Source organism: Orcinus orca, chromosome 1, assembly GCF_937001465.1.
Source record: "Orcinus orca chromosome 1, mOrcOrc1.1, whole genome shotgun sequence".
NCBI lineage: Eukaryota > Metazoa > Chordata > Mammalia > Artiodactyla > Delphinidae > Orcinus > Orcinus orca.
This window is the reverse complement of record NC_064559.1, coordinates 181,414,660-181,441,447: the sequence shown is the minus strand read 5'-3', so window position 1 is coordinate 181,441,447 and position 26,788 is coordinate 181,414,660. Positions and strand designations below refer to the sequence as shown.

The following is a 26,788-nucleotide window of genomic DNA, read 5'->3' as shown; positions in this document are numbered from 1 at the left end:
AAAAAATCTAATTATTTAGAAAGTGGGCAAAAGAATGAACAGACATTTCACTGAAGAGGATACACAGATGGCAAATAAGCCCATGAAGAGATGTTCAACATCATTAGCCATTAGAGAAATGCAAATTAAGACCATGATGAGATCACAAATGTGTGAGCACAGCTAAAATTTAAAATAGTGACAGGGACATCCCTGGTGGTGCAGTGGTTAAGAATCTGCCTGCCAATGCAGGGGACATGGGTTTGAGCTATGGTCTGGGAAGATCCCACATGCTGCAGAACAACTAAGCCCATGCACCACAACTACTGAGTCCGTGTGCCACAACTACTGAAGCCCACGTGCCTAGAGCCCGTGCTCCGCAACGGGACAAGCCACCGCAATGAGAAGCCTGCACACCACAACAAAGAGTAGCCCCCGCTCACGGCAACTAGAGAAAGCCCACGAGCAGCAACGAAGACCCAACACAGCCAAAAATATTAATTAATTAATTAATTTAAAATAGTCATAAATGCTGGTGAGGATGCAGAAAACTGAATCACTTATACAAACCTGGGAGGAAAGTAAAATGAAACAGCCATTCTGAAAAACATTTTGGCTGGTTCTTAAAAAACTGAATATACAACTACCATACAACCCAACCAACTTGCTCTTGGACATTTATCCTAGAGAAATGAAAACTCATGTTCACAAAACTGTACTTATGTTTGCAAAAACCTGTACACAAATGTTTATAGCAACTTTATTTGTAATAGCCCAAAACTGGAATGTCCTCCAATGAGTGAAGGATTAAACTTGTGGTGCTTTTCCATCCACACCATGGAATACTACTCAGCAATAAAAATGAACTATTGAAACATGCAACAACCTACATGAATTTCCAGAGACTTATGCTGAGTGAAGAAGGCTAATCCTGAATGGCTATATACTGTATTATTCTATTTATATAACATTCTTGAAGTGAGAAAATGATAGACACAACAGATTAGTGGCTGCTAGGGGTAAAGGAACATGTAAGGGGTGGGAGAGAAGAGCGTATGGCTGTAAAAATGCAACTGTGAGGAATCTTTGTGGTGTTGGAAATATTTTACTTTGTATCAGTGTAGATGTCCTGATTAGGATACTGTACTATAGTTTTGCAAGCTGTTACCATTGTGGGTAACTGGTTAAAGGGTACATGGAACCTCTAGGTACTTAATTTCTTACAGTGTAAATCTATAATTATCTCAAAATAAAAAGTTTAATTTTTTGAAGTTTCTAAGAAATAAATGGATAGATAGGAGTTCTAATATTTTCTGCCCACACCCTAATGAATCATCTTTGGCACACCCAGTATGAGAGATCATTGGCATATGCCGCTAGTCCCAGGGTGATAGTCCCTACCCAGTCTTTGGGTCCCTTTAGCTATTCTCAACATTCTCTTGAAGTTTTCTTCCTTAAATGCAATCTTGATCACCTTATTTCCCCAAATCATTAGTCTTGACAAATAAGGACCTTCTGGCTTTAGTCCTTTATCCAATATATACACCTGAACACCAAACTACTCAGTTTCCAATGGCACAAAACCCTGTCTGACTGTGAGGTACCTGAGAATGAGCACAAAGACCTCTCTATACGCTTATCTTATCTCTAATTAACGTATTTCTAAACTTATCAAGTACCCTAGCACATATGAGGAATGCAATAAATCTTGATTTAAATGTTTATTACCAGGTTTCCCTGGTGGCGCAGTGGTTAAGAATCTGCCTGCCAATGCAGGGGACATGGGTTCAAGCCCTGATCCGGGAAGATCCCACATACCACGGAGCAACTAAGCCCGTGAGACACAACTACTGAGCCGGCGTGCCTAGAGCCCGTGCTCCACAACAAGAGAAGCCACCGCAGTGAGGAGCCCCTGCTCCTGCAACTATAGAAAGCCCGTGGGCAGCAACGAAGATCCAACACAGCCAAAATAAATAAATAAAATTTATTTTCAAAAAAATGTTTATTACCTTTGTTTATTACCTCCTAAGAGTCCAGAGGTGTTGATTCTGTGTTACATTCAGAACACTAACCTGCAATCACTCCTGCCAGGTACACCAGCCCCACGCGGAGGCCTTTGTGGACCATTTCCAAGGGGATACCCAAAACGAGCTGCATAACAAGATTCCCCAGGATGTGCTGAACTCTGCAGAGACAAACACAGTTGTCAAATATTATGACTAGCCCAGGCAGTTATTTCCTTGGGAGATTAACAGGCATTGATGTGTTGTTTCTAGTTAAGAACTTGCTTAACTTGAATTCCACTTTCCAATTTTTTTAGGCGACTTTTTAAAAAAATAAAATCTTACACGAAGCCTCAATATGTAAAGCAGATAAAAGGACATTTTAGAAGTACACTTATTTTTTGTTATGGCCACACTGTGAGGCATGTGGGATCTTAGTTTCCGGATTAGGGATCGAACCCGTGCCCCCTGCAGTGGAAGTGTGGAGTCTCAACCACTGCACCGCCAGGGAAGTCCCAGAAGTATACATTTATTTTATAAGCTCTGTTTTACAACAATTACTGATAATGTCAAACAAAGAGCAATGAGGCTTCTTTAAGGAAAATAAGCTTGCAGTTACGGGGTTTAGATGACAACTGCCACGATATGTCAGCTTCGGCATATGCTTTTGTTTTGGTTGCATAGTAGTACTGAGAAAATACTAATTCACTCATGTTGAGTCCTAATTTTAATAGATTTTTTTTTTTTTTTTGCATTGGGTCTTTGTTGCTGAGCGCGTGCTTCCTCTAGTTGCGGGGAGCGGGGGCTACTCTTCCTTGCGGTGCGTGAACTTCTCATTGTGGTGGCTTCTCTTGTTGTGGAGCACGGGCTCTAGGTGTGCGGGCTTCAGTAGTTGTGGCACGCGGGCTCAGTAATTGTGGCTCACAGGCTCAGTAGTTGTGGTGCATGGCCTTAGTTGCTCCGCAGCATCTTCCTGGACCAGGGCTCGAACCCGTGTCCCCTGCGTTTGCAAGCGGATTCTTAACCACTGCGCCACCAGGGAAGCCCCAAAATTTCAATAGATTTTTAAACAACCTGTCTTGCAAGTTCAGGATAGTCTTTAATGAAACAGAGATGGGAAGAGAAACTTCATTCCCAGTTCTACATTAAAAAGGCTTTTTCTTTTTAAGTTTACCAGAATTAAAAAAAAAGAAGTTACCTAGTAACAATAGCTAAAGTTGGTATCTCCCATGTACCATAATTTGGCATATAACATTTTTGAGTACAGATGCTTTTTATTATACTTTTTAAATAGGGAAAAATATTTTTAAGTGAAATTCACATTATTTTACTTGTCAAACCCCACAAGCATCTCTGGAGAATCTCTGAATGTAATTTAGCAAATTACCACATTACAGTAATCCTTAATTTACTTGCCATGTAGCACAATGCTTTATTTTTTTTAAGAGATTTTGGGTTAAACCAAAAAGTTAAAAAATAACACAGCTGTTGAATCTTCCACAAAGTGCAGCCGCTTTCATATTAGTTTTAGGGATTGTGTTTTTTAATTCTAATTTACTTAAAAGATATCCAGCAGACCACTGAAGAGGTTCTCTGGGCAAACCCTACAGAACAGATTACTTACATTTAGGCCACATGTGCATCCAGCCACAACTATCACTGTACAAGCCATCTTCAAAGACGTGAGACGTAACACATAATTCAGCACAGAACAGCCTAGCCAGGACAGTTACACCAACCTTATGGAGACCTCAGACATAAACAGGTTTTTGAAATATGTGCACCTTGTGAATTGGAACAAGAAGTTCAAAGAAAGCTATCCCGTCCTGTCCTCTGGGAACAGTGTGAGGACAAAGTGACTAATAGCACAAAACCCCAAAGAATCACCCCAAGCACTCTTTCCGCTGCTCAACAGCTAGAGTAGAAGTAGCATAATGCTGAGATCCTGTCATATACCCAGAAGAGAAATACTAATTTTTTTCATCCAAATTCTATGCACCCTTCAAGGTCCAGCTTGAATCCATGTCATCTGTGAAGCCATCCCCATCCTGATCATCCCCTTCTTCTGTTTATATTTATGTAGTTAATCCAACATCCATTTCTTTATCCCTTGTCTACCTCCTCTAGTGAGGGTAGAAGAGCTGGTATTGATTTTCCCAATCTCTCTTAGCTAGGGGTAGCCAGGTCATGTAGTCCTGGCCAAAGAGACGCAGGTAAGAACACTGCTAGGAGACCTTTAAGAGAGCCTCTATCTAAACAAAAGGGATGGATGTCACCAGTACCTGGTACTACCTCTTCCCCCTTCCTGCTTTGAATGCAGAGCTACAGCAGCCAACTTGCAACCATGACAGAAAGGCGAAGGGAAAAGCAGAGATGTCAGCACAGGATCAAGAGTTCTGGCTTCATTAAACAGATGAACCAACCAGCTACCGCTGGGCTTCTTATATGGGCAAAAGATTTACCTACATTTGTTTAGGCCCCTGTTACATTTTCTTGTCACTTGCATCCAAAAGCATCCCTAATTTATACAACCCCATATGTGACATGTCCTACACAGCCTTGCGAATTCTTTTTGAGCACCTTACTATATGTGTCAGACGCTGTAAAAATTGTTAAAACCGTTGTCTCATTTAATCACAGCAACCTTATGAGGTAGGTACTATTACCCCATTTTAGAGATGTGGAAACTGAGGCACAAAGAGGTTAAGTAACTACAGTATACTGTAATACTATACTGCCTTGCATTACTATTTAACTGACTGCTCCCCCTTATAATTTTAAAGTCTTTGAGTGCAGAAGCCACATTCGCTTCGAACATACTTGTTAAATGGAAAACTAAAGTGTGGAAGTATCCACAGAAATGGGGCAATTGGTGATTTTGTCCCTAACTTGTCAAGCCTCTGAGCCCTGTGTCCTGCCATGGATCCCTATTTAGCCACTGGCCAGAGTTATCTTTCAAGGTCCAGGGCTGGGTAGGTTGCATACATGAAGTTGGCCTCATCTGAAACCCCAGGAGCCCACCAGAGAGGAGGGGCCAGCAGCGAGCTGCTCACTGTCTGCAGTGCGCATGGTGAATCACGGATTCTGAGCAAGGTCAGAAGGCTATTAGCATTTAAGAAACTGTAAGCAGGGACTTCTCTGGTGGTGCAGTGGTTAAGAATCTGTCTGCCAATGCAGGGGATACGGGTTCGAGCCCTGGTCCACGAAGATCCCACATGCCACGGAGCATCTAAGCCCATGCACCACAACTACTGAGCCTGCACTCTAGAGCCCGCAAGCCACAACTACTGAGCCTGTGAGCTACAACTACTGAAGCCTGAGCACCTAGAGCCCGTGCTCCTCAACAAGAGAAGCCACAGCAATGAGAAGCCCACGCACCACAACGAAGAGTAGCCCCTGCTCACCGCAACTAGAGAAAGCCCGCACGCAGCAACAAAGACCCAACGCAGCCAAAAATAAATAATTTTTTTTAAAAAACTGTACCTGCCAAAAATGGCAGGCTTCACATCACCTATTGCTTGTATTATTCTAAATGAACATTATTATACACTCATCGAAAGGCTCAGGAATTAATTTTTTAAGTGTTTGGCAGAGGTGTGGAGGATGGCACTGATGATTCACATTTTCAAAGGAACATTTAACAACATCACACAGCTTGAGGGACACACTTCTGGTTTGGTAACGATTTCTTTTTCATTAATATTCCTACATACATACCAATATTAGGCAGTTATAATGCAATACAAAGTACACTGGACCTAGAGTTAGCACTAATGGGTTGAGATCCTCACTCTACAACTTAGCTGTGGGACACGGAGCAAGAGTCTACATCCCATAAGCCTCAGACACGAAACAGCAGGAGTAATACATGCCTCCTAGGGTTGCCATGAGGATCAAACAAGATTATGGACGTGAAAGTGCCTGATCAATAATAAAGCACCGGGCTTCCCTGGTGGCGCAGTGGTTGAGAGTCCACCTGCCGATGCAGGGGACGCGGGTTCATGCCCTGGTCCGGGAAGATCCCACATGCCGCGGAGCAGCTGGGCCCGTGAGCCATGGCCGCTGAGCCTGTGCGTCCGGAGCCTGTGCTCCGCGGCAGGAGAGGCCACAACAGTGAGAGGGCCGCGTACCGCAAAAGAAAAAAAATAATAATAAATAAAAAATTTAAAAAATAATAATAATAAAGCACCGAACAAATGCTCGGGGTTACAATGACTTATAGTCACCTCTGATATCAGTGACTTAACTGTCAGTCCTTACCCAGCATGCACCAGCATGTATGAGATAAACCTCCAGGCTTCCTCCCTCTTCTCAGGACTGTAGATAAAGGGACTCTCCAAGATGCCCGAGTCCAAGGTGATCCACTGTTTCTGCGGCTTCCACACAGCATAGTAAATAAACACTGCCAGCTGACAGGGTGGGGCAGACACAGACGTTAACCACACCTTCTGCAGAGAGAGGCCCCGTTAAAGCGCACGGGCACTACCTCTGTTTCAAACAATTAGCTCTCAAGAGGGCCACTCTCTAGCATGTGCTCAGAAGATGACAGGAATTCAATTCCCTGCCATATATCTGACCCTACAACTGTGGGCGCTTCCTCCAGCGATCAGGAGCAGCCGTAGACCAAACTGCAAAGAAGAATCTTTCGAACCCACTTTCCCCTCTTAAATACCCACTGCCCTCATTTTCCCACACTCACTATTTGGTCGTTCATTTACAACTTAATGTGAAATTAAGTCGCTGCTGGCTTCTGAAGAATAGAGGAGGGAAAGGGAAAAATAGTAACTTTGCAGTGGAGAAGCCTGGCAAATATGACCTTAGCCAAGCGATGAAGGTGAACGTCACAGGGATGTCATGTGGATGTCCCCTGTCCTCTGCTACCTGACGTGATCTGATGAGAAGGGTACTTCACTTCTGTGGTCTTCCTCCCTCAAACCCATAACTTCAGTCTAATCACGAGAAAAACATCAGACATCCCAGACCGGGGGACATTCTACAGGATACCCGGCCAGTACTCCTCAAGACCATCAAAGCCATGGAAAGCAAAGACTGAAACTGGGAAGTGGACTTCGCCTCCCCAGGAGTGGTGCGTCCGTGCACGAGCCTCGCGGGTCTGCGGCGGCAGACCTCGTAAGGTCTGCCCTTACGAGGGGTGAGGGGTAAAGGCAGGGGCAGGGGCAGGGGCGGGATGGCTGCCGCCACGGCCAGGAGTCAGGACGCATTCGACGCCATCGTGATGGCGGATGAGAGGTTTCACGGGGAAGGGTATCAGGAAGGCTATGAAAAAGGAAGTAGTTTGGGTATGATTGAAGGAAGGCAGCATGGCACGTTTCATGGAGCTAAAATCGGATCTGAGATCAGGTGCTACCAAGGTTTCGCTTTTGCTTGGAGATGTCTCCTGCACGGTTGCTCCACTGAGAAAGACAGCAAATAGATGAAGGTCTTAGAATCGTTGATTGCAATGATTCAGAAATTCCCTTATGATGACCCTACTTATGATAAACTTCACGAAGACTTAGACAAAATTAGAGGGAAATTTAAGCAGCTTTGTTCATTATTAAACGTTCAGGCCAACTTTAAAATTAGCACAGAGGGGCTTCCCTGGTGGCGCAGTATTTGAGAGTCCGCCTGCCGATGCAGGGGACACGGGTTCGTGCCCCGGTCCGGGAAGATCCCACATGCCGCGGAGCGGCTGGGCCCATAAGCCATGGTCGCTGAGCCTGCGCGTCCGGAGCCTGTGCTCCGCAACGGGAGAGGTCACAATGGTGAGAGGCCCGCGTACCATGAAAACAAAAACAAAACAAAAAAAAATTAGCACAGAAGGTTCTGGACTTTCATTTTGATGACAGATGAACAGACAAAACATCAAGGAACAGATGTTCGTATGTTAAGTGTTTAAAATATGATTAAAGGCAAAACAATGATGGGGGATTCATTGTTTTGCAGGGAGGGTTCCAGCTTGGCCAGTGAAAGGGCTTCCTTCCCCTGAGGTCTGCCTGCATCACCTCAGTGCCCCCCACAGGGCCCCTCCGCACAAGCCCATCCTTTGTTGGGTCCTGTCTGCTCTCCAGTCTGAACGCAGCCCTGGCAGAGCCCTCGCCGGGCTGCTGTCTCTGATCCAGGATCCAGGCCGTTGGCTCATGGGTTCTCGCCACCTGGCAGGCCTGGCTGGATATAGACTCAGGTTGGCTCTGGATAGGATAAACCTCCCATTTAACCCCCCCCGGTCTTTGGTCAGTGCTCAGAGGGACAGTTTTTTAAAAAATGAGAGCCACAGGGTTGACACGAAGCAAGTTAATGGGAAAGAGTGATGGGTACTGTGACATTTATTGACCCTTGAGATGGGCCAGTGCTGTGACCTGCTTCTCATGTTTTATTTAGTCCCTTCAGTAGCCCATGAGGTGGGCGTTATTCCTGTTTTATAGTCGAGGAAACGGAGGCCCAAGAGACTGCCTGGTCCAAGGGCAGTGGGCGGCAGAGTTGGGAATCCAACCCCCATCTCCTGGTGCCCGCTCTGGAACCCGCGGTCGCACCCACAGGCTCGGGGTTCCTGCCCGCAGATCCCCGCTGTGCCCCGTGGAACCCCGGGGCGTCGCCTGTGGCCATGGACGTGGGCGTCTGGCTGAGAGGAGGAAAGGCCAGCCCTGTCCCCAGGGAGCCCAGACATGCTCTTCCTGTGTCCCCAGGTGGATGCAGCTCTGCAGCATCAAAAATGGTCAAGGGGAGGGGATTTTAAGGCCACCGCTCTATGTGCAGAAACTTTGGAGCCTTACTGCAGCCTTCCTTTTAGTGTGAGTTCTCTGTCTTCTGCCCGAACTTAAAGGCATCGTCTATACGTGGTGAGGTCCTGGCAGGCCAGTCCCCCGTGAGATGCGTGGCTCCCGGGCATTTCTCTGCAAGTGATGGCCCGTGTCCAGGCCCCTCGGGCACCCCGGCCAGAGCCCTCTCCCCACCCGCTACTGGCCCAGGGAGCAGATTTGGAAGCCGTGAGTGAAATCAGCACACGGGTAGCCGTGAATCTGCTCCAGATTTCAAAATCATTCCAGAGCGTCTGGGTAGACTGTGCTCCCCTAGCAGCGGCTGGGGGGCCTCTGCAGGGCCTGGGACGCTGGCCCTCACCATGTGCCGAGGAGGAAGAAACGGCTTCTAGTTGTTGGAGGACAAGACTCCGCCTTTATCCTGCTTGGCTTTCTTATGTGTGTCTCGCTGTAAGTTCATGGCCTGCAGTCCCAACCTCAGTTCTGCGGAGCCCAGGACCGGGCACACGGCCTCAGATGTGCCTTTGTACAGACACCAGCAGCGCTCATCTCTGGCTGGTGGAATGAAAGGGCTTTTGTTGTCATTTTCCTGGGTGGATTTTTGTGTTTTCTAAACTATCTGTTTGGACAATGTATTATTTTTATAATTGGAGAAAAAATAAACAGCATATTTTAAAGCAAAAAAAAAACAAAAAAAGGACTGAGACACTGTCACAGATCAGAGTAAACTGGGGGGAATGTGAAAATTAAATGCAGCATGATACCCTGGGTTCGAGGGTACAAGAGGGACAGAAAGAGGACACTAATGGAAAAATTGGAAAAGGCCAAATTAAGCCTGTAGTTTACTTAATACTAATATACTAATATGAGTTTCTTAGTTTTCACAAATGTACTATGGAAATATAAGATATTAGCAATGGGAGAAATTGTGTGAGGGGTATACAGGAACTCTCTGTACTATCTCTGCAAATTTTCTGTAAAGCGAAAATTATTCCAAAATAAAAAAATTTGTTTTAAAAAAGTTTTTTTTTTTTTTTTGGCCGTGCCACATGGCTTGTCGGATCTTAGTTCCCCAACCAGGGATCAAACCCGGGCCCCTGGCAGTGAAAGCGTTGAGTCCTAACCACTGGACTACGAGGGAATTCCCTAATTTGTTTAAAAATTTTTAATTAGGAAATTCTCTGGTGGTCCAGTGGTAAAGAATCCACCTTCCAATGCAGGGGACGCGGGTTTGATCCCTGGTTGGGGAACTAAGATCCCACATGCCGTGGGGCAACTAAGCCCGTGCGCCACAACTAGAGAGAAGCCCGCAAGGTGCAACAAAACAAAAGACCTTGCATGCCGCAACTAAGACCCAACGCAACCCAAAAAATTAATTAAATAAATAAAATAATTTTTTTTAGAAAATGGCCTTTGGCCTTCAACTATAAGTCTTACCCCCAGGTCTCCAGTCCCGGCCTACCCTGTAGATTTTAAACTTGCCAAACCTCCACAATTACATGAGCCAATTCCTTAAAATAAAGCAATCTCTCTCTCTCCATATACATGTGTATGTAGATAGATGATAGATACATAGATAGATAATGTGTGTGTGTGTGAGGGTGTATACATCCTATTGGTTCTGCTTCTTTAAAGAATCCTGACCAATACAGTCCCTGATAAGGAAGTTGAGGCATCAGTGGGAATTAAGAGGATGACTTCCTAATGGCCCTAAAGTCACACCCCACAGGCAGCCATCCTCTGTCAATTCCTTTATGAGGCATCATGGTGTGGGAGAAAAAGCTGGGTGAGATAAGGCTCAGGAGAAGCCCAGTCCTGGCCAAATAACTAAGTATGTGGCCTTGGGCAAATCGCCCCATGTCTCTGGGCCTTGCACTCTTTTCTGGAAAACAAAAGGGCTCACTAGACCAGAGTCTGAAACCCACTACATGCTGCCCATAGTAGACATCATTACAGGATCCCATTTTTTTCCTACTGAAATCTGGAGGCAACTTATAATTCTTCTAAATATATGGCTCCTGATAGACCTTACCAATCAGTCAAAGTTGGTTCATGAGATCAAACCAATTTGCAACCCCAAAATTATTTGATTTCTAAAGTCCCCACAAACTAAAATGAAACGAAACCACTAAAACTGTGGTCACTGCTGGGCAGGGGAGTTGTTTGAAAAATAAAACTCAACCCTTGCCTAAAAGTGACTGGGAACATAAGAAAAACCTGGGAAGGGAACTCTGGAGAGGGTGAGGTCGAGTTCTGTGTGTGCTGTACTTGCCATCGCCAAGCTCTCCTCTTACGTTTTTCAGTCTCTTATCTAGACCTGATCTAAAGCCGCAGTGTGTGTGCAACCCCCCAGAGGTCCTTGCACCAGTGCCCACCACCCCGAATGCTTACCTCAGCAATGCTGATGGAGATGATGAACACAGGGGGTGGGAGGCAGTTAGCTCTTTCCAGGTATGTTCTTCGCACCGGTTCAGGAAGCATCCATTTTGAGACAATCCTGTGGACCTTTTTAAGCCTGAAGGGATCTTTACCTGCCCTGTCCTCTCTCATTTCCTCCTCTTCCAGCATTTCTTTCATCTCTCTATCCCTATTTAGATTCACGTCCTCTTCCATTTCCAAATTATGAGCAGCAGCCATTATCCTGGGTCCACCCTCCACCTGAAAGGGACATGAATGTCAGGGAAAAACAGATGACCCTATAGTGTTTGGGCCATGGCTCTTTCCTGGGCGCTCTGGCACAACCATTGGTTTCCAATGCCTTTCCTGTGTGTTAATAGAAGGCAGCTGAAGATCTGGTGCCCAAACATACATAATATCCATACCCTCGTCACCAGTGTGTAATGGTGAGAAAGCACTAGAGTCTCCCCAGTTGAGGGAGAGGACTCCCCAGAAGTCATTTATGGATTTACCTGTTGACACCACCCAAAGGATGGACTGGAAATTCGGGATGGCAACTCTACCTCACATACCAAGTCCTTCCCCTCTGCCACTGACTCTCAAAGCAACCACTAGTGTAAGAAGTAGCTTTGCCACGAGGTGAAGTATCTCAGAGCCCAAACCACGCTCACTGCATAACTGAACTCAGCTTTGTCCAGCTTAAGTAAATAATCTCCTTTCCCTTCTTAGTTTCATCTTGCTTCTGCTCCCAGGCCACACACAGATCTCTAGTTTCTGATTCAGAATCAAAAATGATTTACTGAGCATTGACTATATATCAGGTACTATGCTAGGGGCCCCATTATAGGTTAAAATTTTCGCTTCCCATTCCCCCCTCAAAAATGATTTAAACCCACATCTTCTCCTTCTAAATTATCAGTGTCCTTTCTAAAATGCCACCTTGCCCATTCTGTAGCACTTGGGAATTAAGTAGACCCTTCCTTACTGGTTCTCCAGATACAACATTAACACCCTCGCTAAAACACATCCTCCCAACAATTCTCTGACATCTGACACTCTTGGCTGAGTTCCTACTAATTTCCACATCCAGTATTCCCTTGAACTCAATCCTCAACATCCAAACACTCAAGGATTTATTCAACAGATACCTGTTGAACACCTACTCTGTATCAGGCCACCATCCCTATCCCAAAGTGTTTAAAATGTCATGCAGGAGGCTGAGGTCAATAAAAATTACACAAATAATTGTACAGTTACAGCTGTGCTAGGTGATACCAAGCAGATACATAGGTTACCGAGGCAGCACGTCTGTAACAGTGAGGCCTGCTCTCCATACTCTTTCCTCTCCCTGTGTCATGGTGCTAGCTGTACTGTCCTTCTCCTTTTGGTTTAGTTCTGTTATATTTCACTTCTGGTTGAACTATTTAAATCTTTCAATCAAATGTTTTCAGGTCAAAAATAGGGGTGGGGGAAGCTCAAATATATTAAGGGAAAAAAATAATGTTGCCAGATACTACATAGAGTACAATCCAATTTTTGTAAGAAGTAATATATTGTCACACAGGAAAACATCTGGAGAATTAACCATGATTACATCTGCATGATAGGATTTCACTAGATTTTTGCCCTCTATGCAGGAGTAGGTACAGATTTTGTGTACCCTGAAGCTTAAACAATTAGGGAGGGGGGGTTCTTTGGAAAAAATAATATAAAATTAAAATTACAAAATAAAAAAATTATAAATGTACATACACTGCTTTAGAAGGAGCCCATGCAAGTAGAAGTCTGAAGCTTACGCTTTATTAGTTTCACAAGTAATCCAGCCAAAACAATCCTAAAAAAGAAAAACAAAACAGGAGGTATCACACTCTCTGATTTCAAACTATATAAAAAGCCACATTAATCAAAACAATATGGTACAGGCACAGAAACAGACACATAGATCAATGGAACTGAATAGAGAGCCCAGAAACGAACTCATACTTATACAGGCAATTAATCTACAACAAAGGAGGCAAGAATATACAATGGGGAAAAGATGTCCTCACACCACATACAAAAATAAACTCAAAATGGACTAAAGACTACAATGTAAGACCTGAAACCATAAAACTTCTAGAAGAAAACACAGGCAGTCTGCTATTTAATATCAGTCTTCGCAATATTTTTTTGGATATGTCTCCTCAGGCAAGGTAAACAAAAGCAAAAATAAACAAACGAGACTACATCGAACTAAAAAGCTTTTGCACAGCAAAGAAAACTATCAACAAAGGAAAAGGCCACCTACTGAATGGAAAAAGATGTTTTCAAATGATATATCCAACAAGGGGTTGATATCCAAAATATATGAAGAACTCATACAATTCAACATCAAGAAAACAAACAAGCCAATTGAAAAACGGCCATAGGGAGAGACTGGTTCAAGATGGCAGAGTAGAAGGACATGCTCTCACTCCCTCTTGCGAGAGCACGGGAATCAAAACTGACTGCTGAACAATCATTGACGGGAAGACACTGGAACTCACCAAAAAAGATACCCCACATCCAAAGACAAAGGAGAAGCCACAATGAGATGGTAGGAGGGGCACAATCACAATAAAATCAAATCCCATAACTGCTGGGTGGGTGACTTACAAACTGGAGAACACTTACACAACAGAAGTCCACCCAATGGAGTGAAGGTTCTGAGCCCCACATCAGGCTTCCAACCTGGGGGTCCAGCAACGGGAGGAGGAATTCCTATAGAATCAGACTATGAAGGCTAGCAGGATTTGATTACAGGACTTCGACAGGATGGGGGAAACAGAGATTCCACTCTTGGAGGGCACACACAAAGTAGTGTGCATATCGGGACCCAGGGGAAGGAGCAGTGACCCCATAGGAGACTGAACCAGACCTACCTGCTAGTGTTGGAGGGTCTCCTGCAGAGGCAGCGGGTGGCTATGTCTCACCGTGAGGACAAGGACACTGGCATCAGAAGTTCTGGGAAGTACTCCTTGGCGTGAGCCCTCCCAGAGTCCGCCATTAGCCCAACAAAAGAGTCTGGTGTGATCCAGTGCTGGGTTGCCTCAGGCCAAACAACCAACAGGGAGGGAACCCTGCCCCACCCATCAGCAGACAAGCAGATTAAAGTTTTACTGAGTTCTGCCCACCAGAGTAACACCCAGCTATACCCACCACCAGTCCCTCCCATCAGGAAGCTTTCACAAGCCTCTTAGATAGCCTCAACCACCAGAGGGCAGACAGCAGAAGCAAGAAGAAGGACAGTCCTGCAGCCTGTGGAACAAAAACCACATTCACAGAAAGACAGACAAGATGAAAAGGCACAGGACTATGTACCAGATGAAGGAACAAGATAAAACCCCAGAAAAACAACTAAATGAAGTGGAGATAGGCAACCTTCCAGAAAAAGAATTTAGAATAATGATAGTGAAGATGATCCAGGACCTCAGAAAAAGAATAGAGGCAAAGATCGAGAAGATGCAAGAAATGTTTAACAAAGACCTAGAAGAATTAAAGAACAAACAAACAGAGATGAACAATACAATAACTGAAATGAAAAATACACTAGAAGGAATCAATAGCAGAATAACTGAGGCAGAAGAACGGATAAGTGACCTGGAAGACAGAATGGTGGAATTCACTGCTGTGGAACAGAATAAAGAAAAAAGACTGAAAAAAAATGAAGACAGCCTAGGAGACCTCTGGGTCAACATTAAACTAAACAACATTTGCATTATAGGGGTCCCAGAAGGAGAGGAAAGAGAGAAAGGACCAAGAAAATACTTGAAGAGATTATAGTCGAAAACTTCTCTAACATGGGAAAGGAAATAGCCACCCAAGTCCAGGAAGTGCAGAGAGTCCCATACAGGATAAACCTAAGGAGAAACACACCGAGACACATAGTAATCAAACTGGCAAAAATTAAAGACAAAGAAAACTTATTGAAAGCAGCAAGGGAAAAATGACAAATAACACACAAGGGAACTCCCATAAGGTTAACAGCTGATTTCTCAGCAGAAACTCTACAAGCCAGAAGGGAGTGGCATGATATACTTAAAGTGATGAAAAGGAGGAATCTACAACCAAGATTACTCTACCCAGCGAGGATCTCATTCAGATTTGATGGAGAAATCAAAAGCTTTACAGACAAGCAAAAGCTAAGAGAATTCAGCACCACCAAACCAGCTCTACAACAAAGGCTAAAGGAACTTCTCTAAGTGGGAAACACAAGAGAAGAAAAGGACCTACAAAAACAAACCCAAAACAATTAAGAAAATGGTAATAGGAACATACATATTGACAATTACCTTAAACGTGAATGGATTAAATGCACCAACCAAAAGACACAGGCTCACTGAATGGATACAAAAACAAGACCCATATATATGCTGCCTACAAGAGACCCACTTCAGACCTAGGGACACATACAGACTGAAAATGAGGGGATGGAAAAAGATATTCCATGCAAATGGAAATCAAAAGAAAGCTGGAGTAGCAATATTCATGTCAGATAAAATGGACTTTAAAATAAAGAATGTTACAAGAGACAAGGAAGGACACTACGTAATGATCAAGGGACCAATCCAAGAAGAAGATATAACAATTATAAATATATAAGCATCCAACATAGGAGCACCTCAATACATAAGTCAACTGCTAACAGCTATAAAAGAGGAAATTGACAGTAACACAATAATAGTGAGGGGCTTTAACACCTCACACCAGTGGACAGATCATCCAAACAGAAAATTAATAAGGAAACACAAGCTTTAAATGACACAATAGGCCAGATAGATTTAATTGATATTTATAGGACATTCCATCCAAAAACAGATTACACTTTCTTCTCAAGTGCACATGGAACATTCTCCAGGATAGGTCACATCCTGGGTCAAAAATCAAGCCTCAGTAAGTTTAAGAGACTTGAAATCATATCAACCATCTTTTCTGACCACAACACTATGAGATTAGAAATCAATTACAGGGGAAAAAAACGTAAAAAACACAAATATGTGGAGGCTAAACAATATGTTACTAAATAACCAAGAGATCACTGAAGACATCAAAGAGGAAATCAAAAATACCTAGAGACAAATGACAATAAAAACACGATGATCCAAAACCTAAGGGATGCAGCAAAAGCAGTTCTAAGAGGGAAGTCTACAGCAATACAAGCCTACCTCAAGAAACAAGAAAAATCTCAAAAAAACAATCTAACCCTACACCTAAAGGAACTAGAGAAAGAAGAACAAACAAAACCCAAAGTTAGCAGAAGGAAAGAAATCATAAAGATCAGAGCAGAAAGAAATGAAATAAAAACAAAGAAAACAATAACAAAGATCAATAAAACTAAAAGCTGTTTCTTTGAGAAGATAAACAAAATTGATAAACCATTAGCCAAACTCATCAAGAAAAGGAGGGAGCGGACTCAAATCAATAAAATTAGAGGGCTTCCCTGGTGGCACGGTGGTTGGGAGTCCACCTGCCGATGTGAGGGACGTGGGTTCATGCCCCGGTCCGGGAGGATCCCGCGTGCCGCGGAGCAGCTGGGCCCATGAGCCATGGCCGCTGGGCCTACGCGTCTGGAGCCTGTGCTCCGCAGCGGAAGGGGCCACAGCAGTGAGAGGCCCGCATACTGCAAAATAAATAAATAAATAAATAAATAAATAAATAAAAATAAAATTAGAAATGAAAACGGAGAAGTTACAACAGACACCGCAGAAATACAAAGCATCCTAAGAGACTACTACAAACAACTCTATGCCACTAAATTGGACAACCTGGAAGAAATGGACAAATTCTTAGCAAGGTATAAACTTCCAAGACTGAACCAGGAAGCAACAGAAAATATGAACAGACCAATCACAAGTAATGAAATTGAAACTGTGATGAAAAAAATCTTCCAACAAACAGAAGCCCAGGATGAGATGGCTTCACAGGCAAATTCTATCAAACATTTAGAGAAGAGCTAACACCATCCTTCTCAAACTCTTCCAAAAAATTGCAGAGGAAGGAGCACTCCCAAACTCATTCTATGAGGCCACAATCACCCTGATACCAAAACCAGACAAAGATACTACAAAAAAAGAAAATTACAGACCAATATCACTCATGAATATAGCTGCAAAAATCCTCAACAAATACTAGCAAACAGAATCCAACAACACATTAAAAGGAGCATACACCATGATCAAGTGGGATTTATCCCAGGGATGCAAGGATTCTTCAATATATATACACAAATCAAACAATGTGATACACCATATTAGCAAATTGAAGAAGAAAAACCATATGATCATCTCAATAGATGCAGAAAAAGCTTTTGACAAAATTCAACAGCCATTTATGATAAAAATTCTCCAGAAAGTGGGCATAGAGGGAACCTACCTCAACATAATAAAGGCCATAAACAACAAACCCACAGCAAACATCATTCTCAATGGTGAAAAACGGAAAGCATTTCCTCTAAAATCAGGAACAAGACAAGGATGTCCACTCTCACCACTATTATTCAACATAGTTTTGGAAGTCCTAGCCATGGAAATCAGAGAATAAAAAGAAATAAAAGGAATACAAATTGGAAAAGAAGAAGTAAAACTGTCACTGTTTGCAGATGACATGATACTATATATAGAGAATCCTAAAGATGCTACCAGAAAACTACTAGAGCTAATCAATGAATTTGGTAAAGTAGCAGGATACAAAATTAATGCAAATAAATCTCTTGCATTCTAATACACTAATGATGAAAAATTTGAAAGAGAAATTAAGGAACCATTCCCATTTACTATTGCAACAAAAAGAATAAAATACCTAGGGATAAACCTACCTAGGGAGACAAAAGACCTGTATGCAGAAAACTATAAGACACTGAAGAAAGAAATTAAAGATGATACAAACAGATGGAGAGATATACCATTTTCTTGGATTAGAAGAATCAATATTGTGAAAATGACTATACTACCCAAAGAAATCTACAGATTCAATGCAATCTCTGTCAAATTACCAATGGCAGTTTTTACAGAACTAGAACAAAAAACCTTAAAATTTGTATGGGGACACAAAAGACCCCGAATAGCCAAAGCAGTCTTGAGGGAAAAAAATGGAGCTGGAGGAATCAGACTCCCTGACTTCAGACTATACTACAAAGCTACAGTAATCAAGATAATATGAAAAAAAAAAAAAAAAAAAGATAATATGGTACTGGCATAAAAACAGAAATATAGATCAATGTAACAGGATAGAAAGCCCAGAGATAAACCCATGCACCTATGATCAACTAATCTGTGACAAAGGAGGCAAGGATATACAATGGAGAAAAGACAATCTCTTCAATAAGTGGTGCTGGGAAAACTGGACAGTTACATGTAAAAGAATGAAATTAGAACACTACCTAACACCATATACAAAAATAAACTCAATATGGATTAGAGACCTAAATGTAAGACCGGACACTATAAAACTCTTAGAGGAAAACATAGGAAGAACACTCTATAACATAAATCACAGCAAGATCCTTTTTGATCCACCTCCTAGAGAAATGGAAATATAAACAAATGGGACCTAATGAAAATTAAAAGCTTTTGCACAGCAAAGGAAACCACAAACAAGATGAAAAGACAACCCTCAAATGAGAGAAAATATTTGCAAACAAAATCAACAGACAAAGGATTAATCTCCAAAATATATAAACAGCTCATGCAGCTCAATATTACAAAAACAAAAACCCAATCCAAAAATGGGCAGAAGACCTAAATAGACATTTCTCCAAAGAAGACATACAGATGGCCAACAAACACATGAAGAGATGCTCAACATCACTAATCCTTAGAGAAATGCAAATCAAAACTATGATGAGGTATCACCTCACACCAGTTAGAATAGGCATCATAAGAAAATCTACAAACAACAAATGATGGAGAGGGTGTGGAGAAAAGGGAACCCTCTTGCACTGTTGGTGGGAATGTAAATTGATACAGCCACTATGGAGAACAGTATGGAGGATCCTTAAACTAAAAACAGAATTACCATATGACCCAGCAATCCCACTACTGGGCATATACCCAGGTAAAACCATAATTCAAAAAGACACATGCACCCCAATGTTCATTTCAGCACTATTTACAATAGCCAGGTCATGGAAGCAACCTAAATGCCCATCAACAGATAAATGGATAAAGAAGATGTGGTACATATATGCAATGGAATATTACTCAGCCATAAAAAGGAATGAAATTGGGTCATTTGTAGAGACGTGGATGGATCTAGAGACTGTCATACAGCGTGAAGTAAGTCAGAAAGAGAAAAACAAATATCGTATATTAACTCATATACATGGAACCTAGAAAAATGGTACAGATGAACTGGTTTGCAGGGCAGAAATAGAAACACAGATGTAGAGAACAAACATATGGACACCAAGGGGGTAAAGCGGGGCTGGGGGTGGTGGTGGTGGGATGAATTGGGAGACTGGGATTGACGTATATACACTAATATGTATAAAATGGATGACTAATAAGAATGTGCTGTATAAAAAAATAAATAAAATTCAAAAAAGAAAAGATAAACGGCCAGAGGACCTGAATAGACATTTTTCCAAAGAAGACATACAGATGGTCAACAGGCACATGAAAAGATGCTCAACACCACTAATCATCAGGGAAAGGCAATCAAAACCACAATGAGGAAAATTTCCTGGCAGTCCAGTGGTTAGGACTCCACACTTTCACTGACGTGGCCTAGGATTCAATCCCTGGTATGGGAAATAAGATCCCACAAACCGTGAGGTGTGCCCCCCCCCACCAAGAAAACCACAATTGCAAATCACTTCACACCTTTCAGAATGGCTGTTATCAAAAAGTCAACATAACAAGTGTTGGCCAGAATGTGGAGAAGAGAACCCTCATGCACTGTTGGTAGAAATGTAAATTGGTGCAGCCACTATGGAAAACAGTATGGAGGTTCCTCAAAAAATTAAAAATAGAACTACCATATGAACCAGCAATTCCACTTCTGGGCATTTATCCAAAGAGAACGAAAACACTAGAACAGATATATGCCCCCCTATGTTCATTGCAGCATCATATACAACAGCCAAGATATGGAAGCAACCTAAGTGCCCATCAATAGATGAATGGAGAGAGAAGATGTGGTGTGTGTGTGTGCATACACACACACACACAGGAATATTTCTCAGCCATGAAAAAGAATGAAATCTTGCCATTTGCAGCAACATGGATGGACCTAGAGGGTATTATGCTAAAAGAAATGACAAATACTGTATGATCTCACTTATATGTGTAATCTAAAAATCAAAACAGGGACTTCCCTGGTGGTCCAGTGGGTAAGACTCCAAGCTCCCAGTGCAGCAGACCCAGGTTCAATCCCTGGTTGGGGAACTAGATCCCATATGCATGCCACAGCTAAGAGTCCACATGCCGCAACTAAAGATCCCTCATGCCACAACTAAGACCCAGCACAAGGAAAATAAATAAATAAAAAGTAAAAAGTAAAATAAAAAACAAAACAAATGAACAAACACAACCAAACAGAAACAGAGTCATAGATACAGAGAACAAACAGGTGGTTGCCAGAGTGGTGGTGGTGGGAGGAGGTGAGAAAAAGGTGGGACATTAAGAAGTACAAACTTTCCGTTACAAAATAAATGTCACAGATATGAAATGTACAGTGTGGGGAATACAGTCAATAATTATGTAATAGCTTTGTATGGTGACAGATGACAACTAGACTTTTCATGGTGATCATTTTGAAATGTACAGAAATAACAAATCACTGTGTTGTACACCAGGAACTAACAGTGTTGTAGGTCAATTATGCTTCGAAAACAAACTCATAAAAAAAGAGATCAGATTTGTGGCTACCAAAGGGGTGAGTGGGAGGGGAATTAGATGAAGGTAGTCAAAGGGTACAAACTCCTAGTTATAAGAGAACAGTACTAGGGATGTAATGTACAACATGATAAAGATAATGAACACTGCTGTACATTATAAATGAAAGTTGTTAAGATGGTAAATCCCAAGAGTTCTCATCACAAGGAAAAACAATTGTTTCTATTTCTTTAATGTTTTGTCTATATGAGATGACAGATGTTCACTAAACTTACTGTGGTAATCATTTCGTGATGTATGTAAGTCAAATCATTATGCTGTACACCTTAAACTTAAAAAAAATAAGATATAATAAAAACAAAGTCATATCTGTGAGACCTTTGCTGGACCCTAAAGTCTCAAGCACTGTACTATTTCTTCCCTCCCCTTGTGGCCTAGTGTCTTGAAGGAGGAGTTTGTATCCACTAAACATCTTATCATCTGCATCCCCCACTAAAACTGCTCTGCTGAGTTATGCCCTTAAAACAAGTCCACTTCAGTCATGATGTGAGTCCTACGGAAGTGTGCAGAGCACCCCAGTCTCTTCAAAGCACATCCTCATGCAAATTCTCACGTACTCCTCCGAACAATCCAGGAAGAAAGAAGACAAGCAGTATCTTCCCAATTCTCATCTTCACCCTTCCTAACAGAGCTTCCTGTTGTAATGCCTTCATCCCTGCCTTTCATCCCAACCATATTCCATTGCCTGGCTTCCTTCTCCCGCTCCCCAGCCACAGGCCACAGAGGATCCTCTGCACACTTCAACGACTGTCGTCCTGCAACCGGACTTCTCTAATGTGGTGGAGAAAGACACAGTGTCAAGGTCACTAGAGGGCAGGTACACAGGCTAGACAGACCTGGAAAGTGGTCATGTCTTATTTTTATGTGCAACCCCAGACAATAGCCCTGGACCTGGGACCATGAGCCATAGAATGGCGGGGGGACAGGGGGAATGGGGAGTTATATGTTTCATCGGTACTATACAGAGTTTCAGTTTGGGAAGATGAAAAAGTTCTGGAGATGGATAACAGTGTAAATGCAGTGAATGCCATGAATTGTACACTTAAAAACGGTAAAAAGGGTAAATTTTATGTCATGTCTATTTTACCACAAACACACACAAACACAATAATATTAACTTTTCAAGGTCACTGTGAAGACTAGATAGAACATACTGTTTGTCACCAGCATGGGCTTAATCAACGGTATCCAATGCTACTGATATTTTCAGCTCAGTCCAGTGTATCTAAACTTCCTAAATGGCCCAAAATAAAGTTTTTCACTGGAATTTTTTTTTAAAGTCATGAGCCATAGAGCCAGATGACTGGGATTAAAACACAGCTCTACAACCTATCAGCTGTAAAGTAACCTTAAGTAAGTCACTCAAATTCTCTGAGCCTCAAATTACATTTTTTAAGAATTGTGGTAAAATAAACATAAAATTAACCATTTAAAAGTGTACAATCCGGTAACGTTAAATACATTTGCAGTGTTGTGCAACCATCACGACTATGTAGTTCCAGAACTTTTTCATCACCCCAGACAAATCCCCCATACCCACTAAGCAGTCACTCCCCATTGCCCCCTCCCTCCAGCCACTGGCACCCACTAATGTACTTTCTGTCTCTATGGATTTACCTATTTTAGATATTTCATATAAATGGAATCATAAAATATGTGGCCTTTTGAGTCTGGCTTCTTTTACTTAGAAAAGTCTTCAAGGTTCATCTGTGTTGTAGCATGTGTCAGTACATCATTCCTTTTTATGGCTGAATAATACTGCATTGTATAGACAGATATACAAACAAAACCATATTGTTTATCCATTCATCTGTTGAAGGGCATTTGGATCATTTCCACCTTTTGGCTACTGTGAATAGAGCTGCTATGAACATTCCCATACAAGTTTTTATTTGAATACCTGTTTTCAATCCTTTTGCGTATATACCTAAGAGTGGAATCGCTGGGTCATGTGGTAATTCTATGTTTAATTTATTGGAAAATCTTCAGATCCCATTTTAAAGTCGGGATCGTGATAGCCCTTACCTCATAGCATTATGGGGGAAATTATTTGAGACAATGCATGTAAAGCACTTAGAACAGTTTCTGGCACATAGTAAACACTCCATAATTACTAGTTATTACTGGTTATGGATGGATGGATGAGTGGGTGTGTGGATGGATGGATGGACAAATGGAAGGGATGGGGCTGAGTCTGGGGTCTATTTTCACACTGCAAGTTACTAGGAATCAGGTCACAATTCATTTTCAAATGTATTCCATTAGGCAAGGTCCCACATTACAATAGGTTATATCCAGTAAATTTAGAGAAGAAGAGAATTCCCCTTTTATTTATTTTTCCCCAGTAACTTTGCTGAAAATAAAGGCTTCTTACCTCCCACTCACCCAGCCTCCCAGGGTCAGACATTAAGTCTGTAGAGATAACTATTTTATTAATTTTCGTTGCATATTAATGATTATTTATAGTTTCTTTCATGTCTCATAAATGGCAAAACGAGTATGGATTTAAGATCAGCAGCTCTTAAACACAAATATTAAGGCATTTTAAAAAATAAGTTCAGGGCTTCCCTGGTGGCGCAGTGGTTGAGAGTCCGCCTGCCGATTCAGGGGACACGGGTTCGTGCCCTGGTCTGGGAAGATCCCATATGCCGTGGAGCGGCTGGGCCCGTGAGCCATGGCCGCTGAGCCTGCGCGTCCAGAGCCTGTGCTCCTCAACGGGAAAGGCCACAACAGTGAGAGGCCCGCGCACGGCAAAAAAAAAAAAAAAAAAAAAAGTTCAATTAGGAGTGATTAACATTGTGTTAATAAGCCCTATTGTAAATTTAAATATCACACATGATCATTTCATGAGGAAAGTTCCACATTGTGAATAACACAACTTTATATCTATAAAAGGAGCTAGAGAAACAAGGATTACATTTCCCCGCAATTTTTCTTTTTTCCAGATTTCAAAATTTCCAGAAATGTTACAACTTCAAGCCCATCATTTTAGATATTTTAGTGAAATATGTTTCCTGTGCTGCAAAGGTATCTGACCCATTCAGTTTAGCTAAGACTCACTGTGTGTCTGCTTTCTTCCTTGGCACGTGCAGTAAAGGGATCCGACATCTAGTCCTACCTACTGTAGATTCCAGAAACAGATGAACATGTTGGTAGTGATGGTGGCATTTTTTTTTTTTTTTTTTTTTTTTTTGATGGTGGCATTTTGTTTTGACCTCTCTTCTCGGTCAGACACTGTCACACTCTGACTTCTGTACCTGTCTGGGCGCCTGTTCCTTGGGGGTAGAGGCCCCTCTCTGGTTCATCTCATCTCCAGCATCTTGCTTGATGCTCACAGGTGCTGCTTCTAGTCTGACAGTCCCCGTCCCTGCCATTCCTGTTTATCTTCTGCATCCACACCTGAGTTTCTGAGCACAGTTCACCACATTGGAAACATTACTGACCAGATTGGCAACAATGAAATAGACTGATTCATACTTACAAGGCTGTGTGGAAATGGGTGCAGTTTAAGAGGTATAAATTGATGCAGCATTTTCACAAGGCAATTGGGCAGTATCTATAAAATATGAAAAGCATATACCTTTCAACAGAACCTTTCTACTCCTAGAAATCTATGCTACAAATGTATTTGAGCGAGTACTCAAGGCTATCTTTCAAAGATGTCCAGTGCAGAACTATTCAGAGTAGTGAAAAATTACGAAGAACCTGAATGTACTTTAATTGGCTTGTTGTATTTTCTGATAGTTCTACTTCTTAGGTAGTTCATCCTTACACTGTGCTGAAATCTGCTCACCAGCCCTTCTGCTCCTGGGTCCAAGGTTTCCCTCCCTAGGGCCTCACAAAGCAAGTCTAATCTAAGATCATGTCATTAATTGTGTAGGTGTGGCCTGTATACTCCATGGGTTCTATAGGTCATAGTTGGGATAGAGTATCTGAATTTTCTAGATTACCAGAATTGTCAGAGGCTCAGTCTGACAGCACAAGAACCTCAAAAACAAGCCAGCAATGATTACAACACATTACAGTCTCACAGAGATATAAAAACATCCACAGCTATCAAATTATCTACTTGGTCAGTCTCATCACAGCGTTACTCATTGAGTGAAATTGTTTCCTACACTGACTGTGCTTTCCTACTCATTAAGCAAAGATCATGCAGGTTTCCTGAGCTTTCTTTAATGTTGACTTGATATCATGCCTCACCTCCTACCTCTTATCTGCAGCAAGTGGCTGCCAACTCTTTGTTGAAATACACACGTACACACACACACACACACACACACACACACACACATTCAGATCAAAAGTGGGTGGCCCTGCTGTGAAATGTTCTCATCTTACCCTTAGGGAACAACTGGGGGTGGATTGTTAAAAAGAATGTTGGAAGAGTAGAAAAGACTCATAGCCTTCTGGTTAAAAATGGAGATGTTCAGGAACCAAAGACCTTCCCTTCAAGTTACCAATTATTCTTAAGAAGAGGAAAAGTGGAAAGAACTTTCCTACTTCCTGACCCTACCTGGTATAAGCATTGCTCGTGTTACGAGTCATGTAGCCAGTGTGTTGGCCAAAGATTGGAAAGAGCAGGCTGTGCTCATTTATCCAGAACAATCATCTGCCTTTAAAAAAGAAAAATCTGAAAAAAAAAAAAGAAAAATCTGTAGAAGAAGAGATTTCCGTAAGAAGATTTAGGACTCCCCTGGCAGTCCAATGGTTAAGACTCTGCTCTTCCACCGCAGGGGGTGTGGGTTCGGTCCCTCGTGGGGGAACTAAGATCCTGCATGCCACGTGGTGTGGCCAAAAAAAAGATTTACCCAGGAGACTCGACATTGGCAAGGGATTTTTCCAAAGACCTTTTAGGTGCCCTCATTCACTATATACTGATATGGACAGAGTAAAGGGACAAAGTAGATAAATAGTTATTTCCACCAGAGGATTGTAAGTAAAGAAAAAATTATGGGAGACCCCTGTAAATTAATGATCACTCAAGAAAGCAGGTTTGCTTAACCATAAAACCAAGCAGGCTTGCTTAGCAGCGAAACCATGCTACAGAAGCATGAGACATGCCCCCAAACAATAACACAATGGTGGCATGAGACCCACATCCTGTCCAGTGAGCTCAGTAAGTTAACGACCCTTAGGACATGCTCTCTGCACACATAAAAAAACAATAATTTATGGAAAGGTGACATTTCAAAGTGAAAGACCCTCATTGTACTGAGACCTGAAATAATTTTTCCATAGTGCCATGACAGTCCTGGCTTGACCACGTAGGGACAAGAAAACTCCCCGCCCCAACATAGAGGAGGAGCTGATGATGGAAGTGTGACGTCTACTCAAAAATGAGGAAGATGGTCTTTTCCCCCTCCCCACTTTTCCTTTGATTATGAAACTGTAGCTCACTAAGTTCTTCCGGCACCTTCTCACCCGCCCGATGGTAAGCATCACAAGCGTCCTATTCTAATAAATCACTTCTTATCTATCACTTTGCCTCTCGCTGAATTCTTAATGCGCTGAGACATAAAGGATTGGAGGTCCTCAGAGCCCCCTGAAATGCCTCCTAGCAGTTTCAATACCACATAGTGTCTCCCAAAATTCTTATAAATTATAGCCAGAAAATTTTAAGTCAATGACTTCCATAACCAAGCAGGACCCTATGGGCTATGGGGCCTTCCCGGGACAGACCTCTCCCTCATATCCTCTGCTTTAGCTCCTCTCTGAAGTACCTAGATAATAGTATCTG

General features: G+C 42.3%; 1 protein-coding gene across 6 annotated transcripts in view; it reads right to left on the bottom strand.

The window, feature by feature from the left end:
- Window positions 1–26,788, bottom strand: part of RHBDL2 (rhomboid like 2) — a 56,637-nt gene that overhangs the window by 18,154 nt on the left and 11,695 nt on the right. For 3 of the 6 annotated variants that reach the window (XM_033422085.2, XM_033422087.2, XM_033422089.2), the window contains exons 2-5: window positions 12,890–12,971; window positions 11,132–11,398; window positions 6,243–6,391; window positions 2,052–2,164 (exon numbers count right to left, since the gene is read on the bottom strand). In XM_033422085.2, the coding sequence (XP_033277976.1) occupies window positions 2,052–2,164; window positions 6,243–6,391; window positions 11,132–11,377 (508 nt within the window). In that variant the 5' untranslated portion in view covers window positions 11,378–11,398; window positions 12,890–12,971. Of the gene's footprint in view, window positions 1–2,051; window positions 2,165–6,242; window positions 6,392–11,131; window positions 11,399–12,889; window positions 12,972–14,037; window positions 14,173–24,529; window positions 24,605–26,788 lie in introns of those variants that run through there. The other 3 variants (XM_033422086.2, XM_049695487.1, XM_004266421.4) reach the window with 3 other exon arrangements.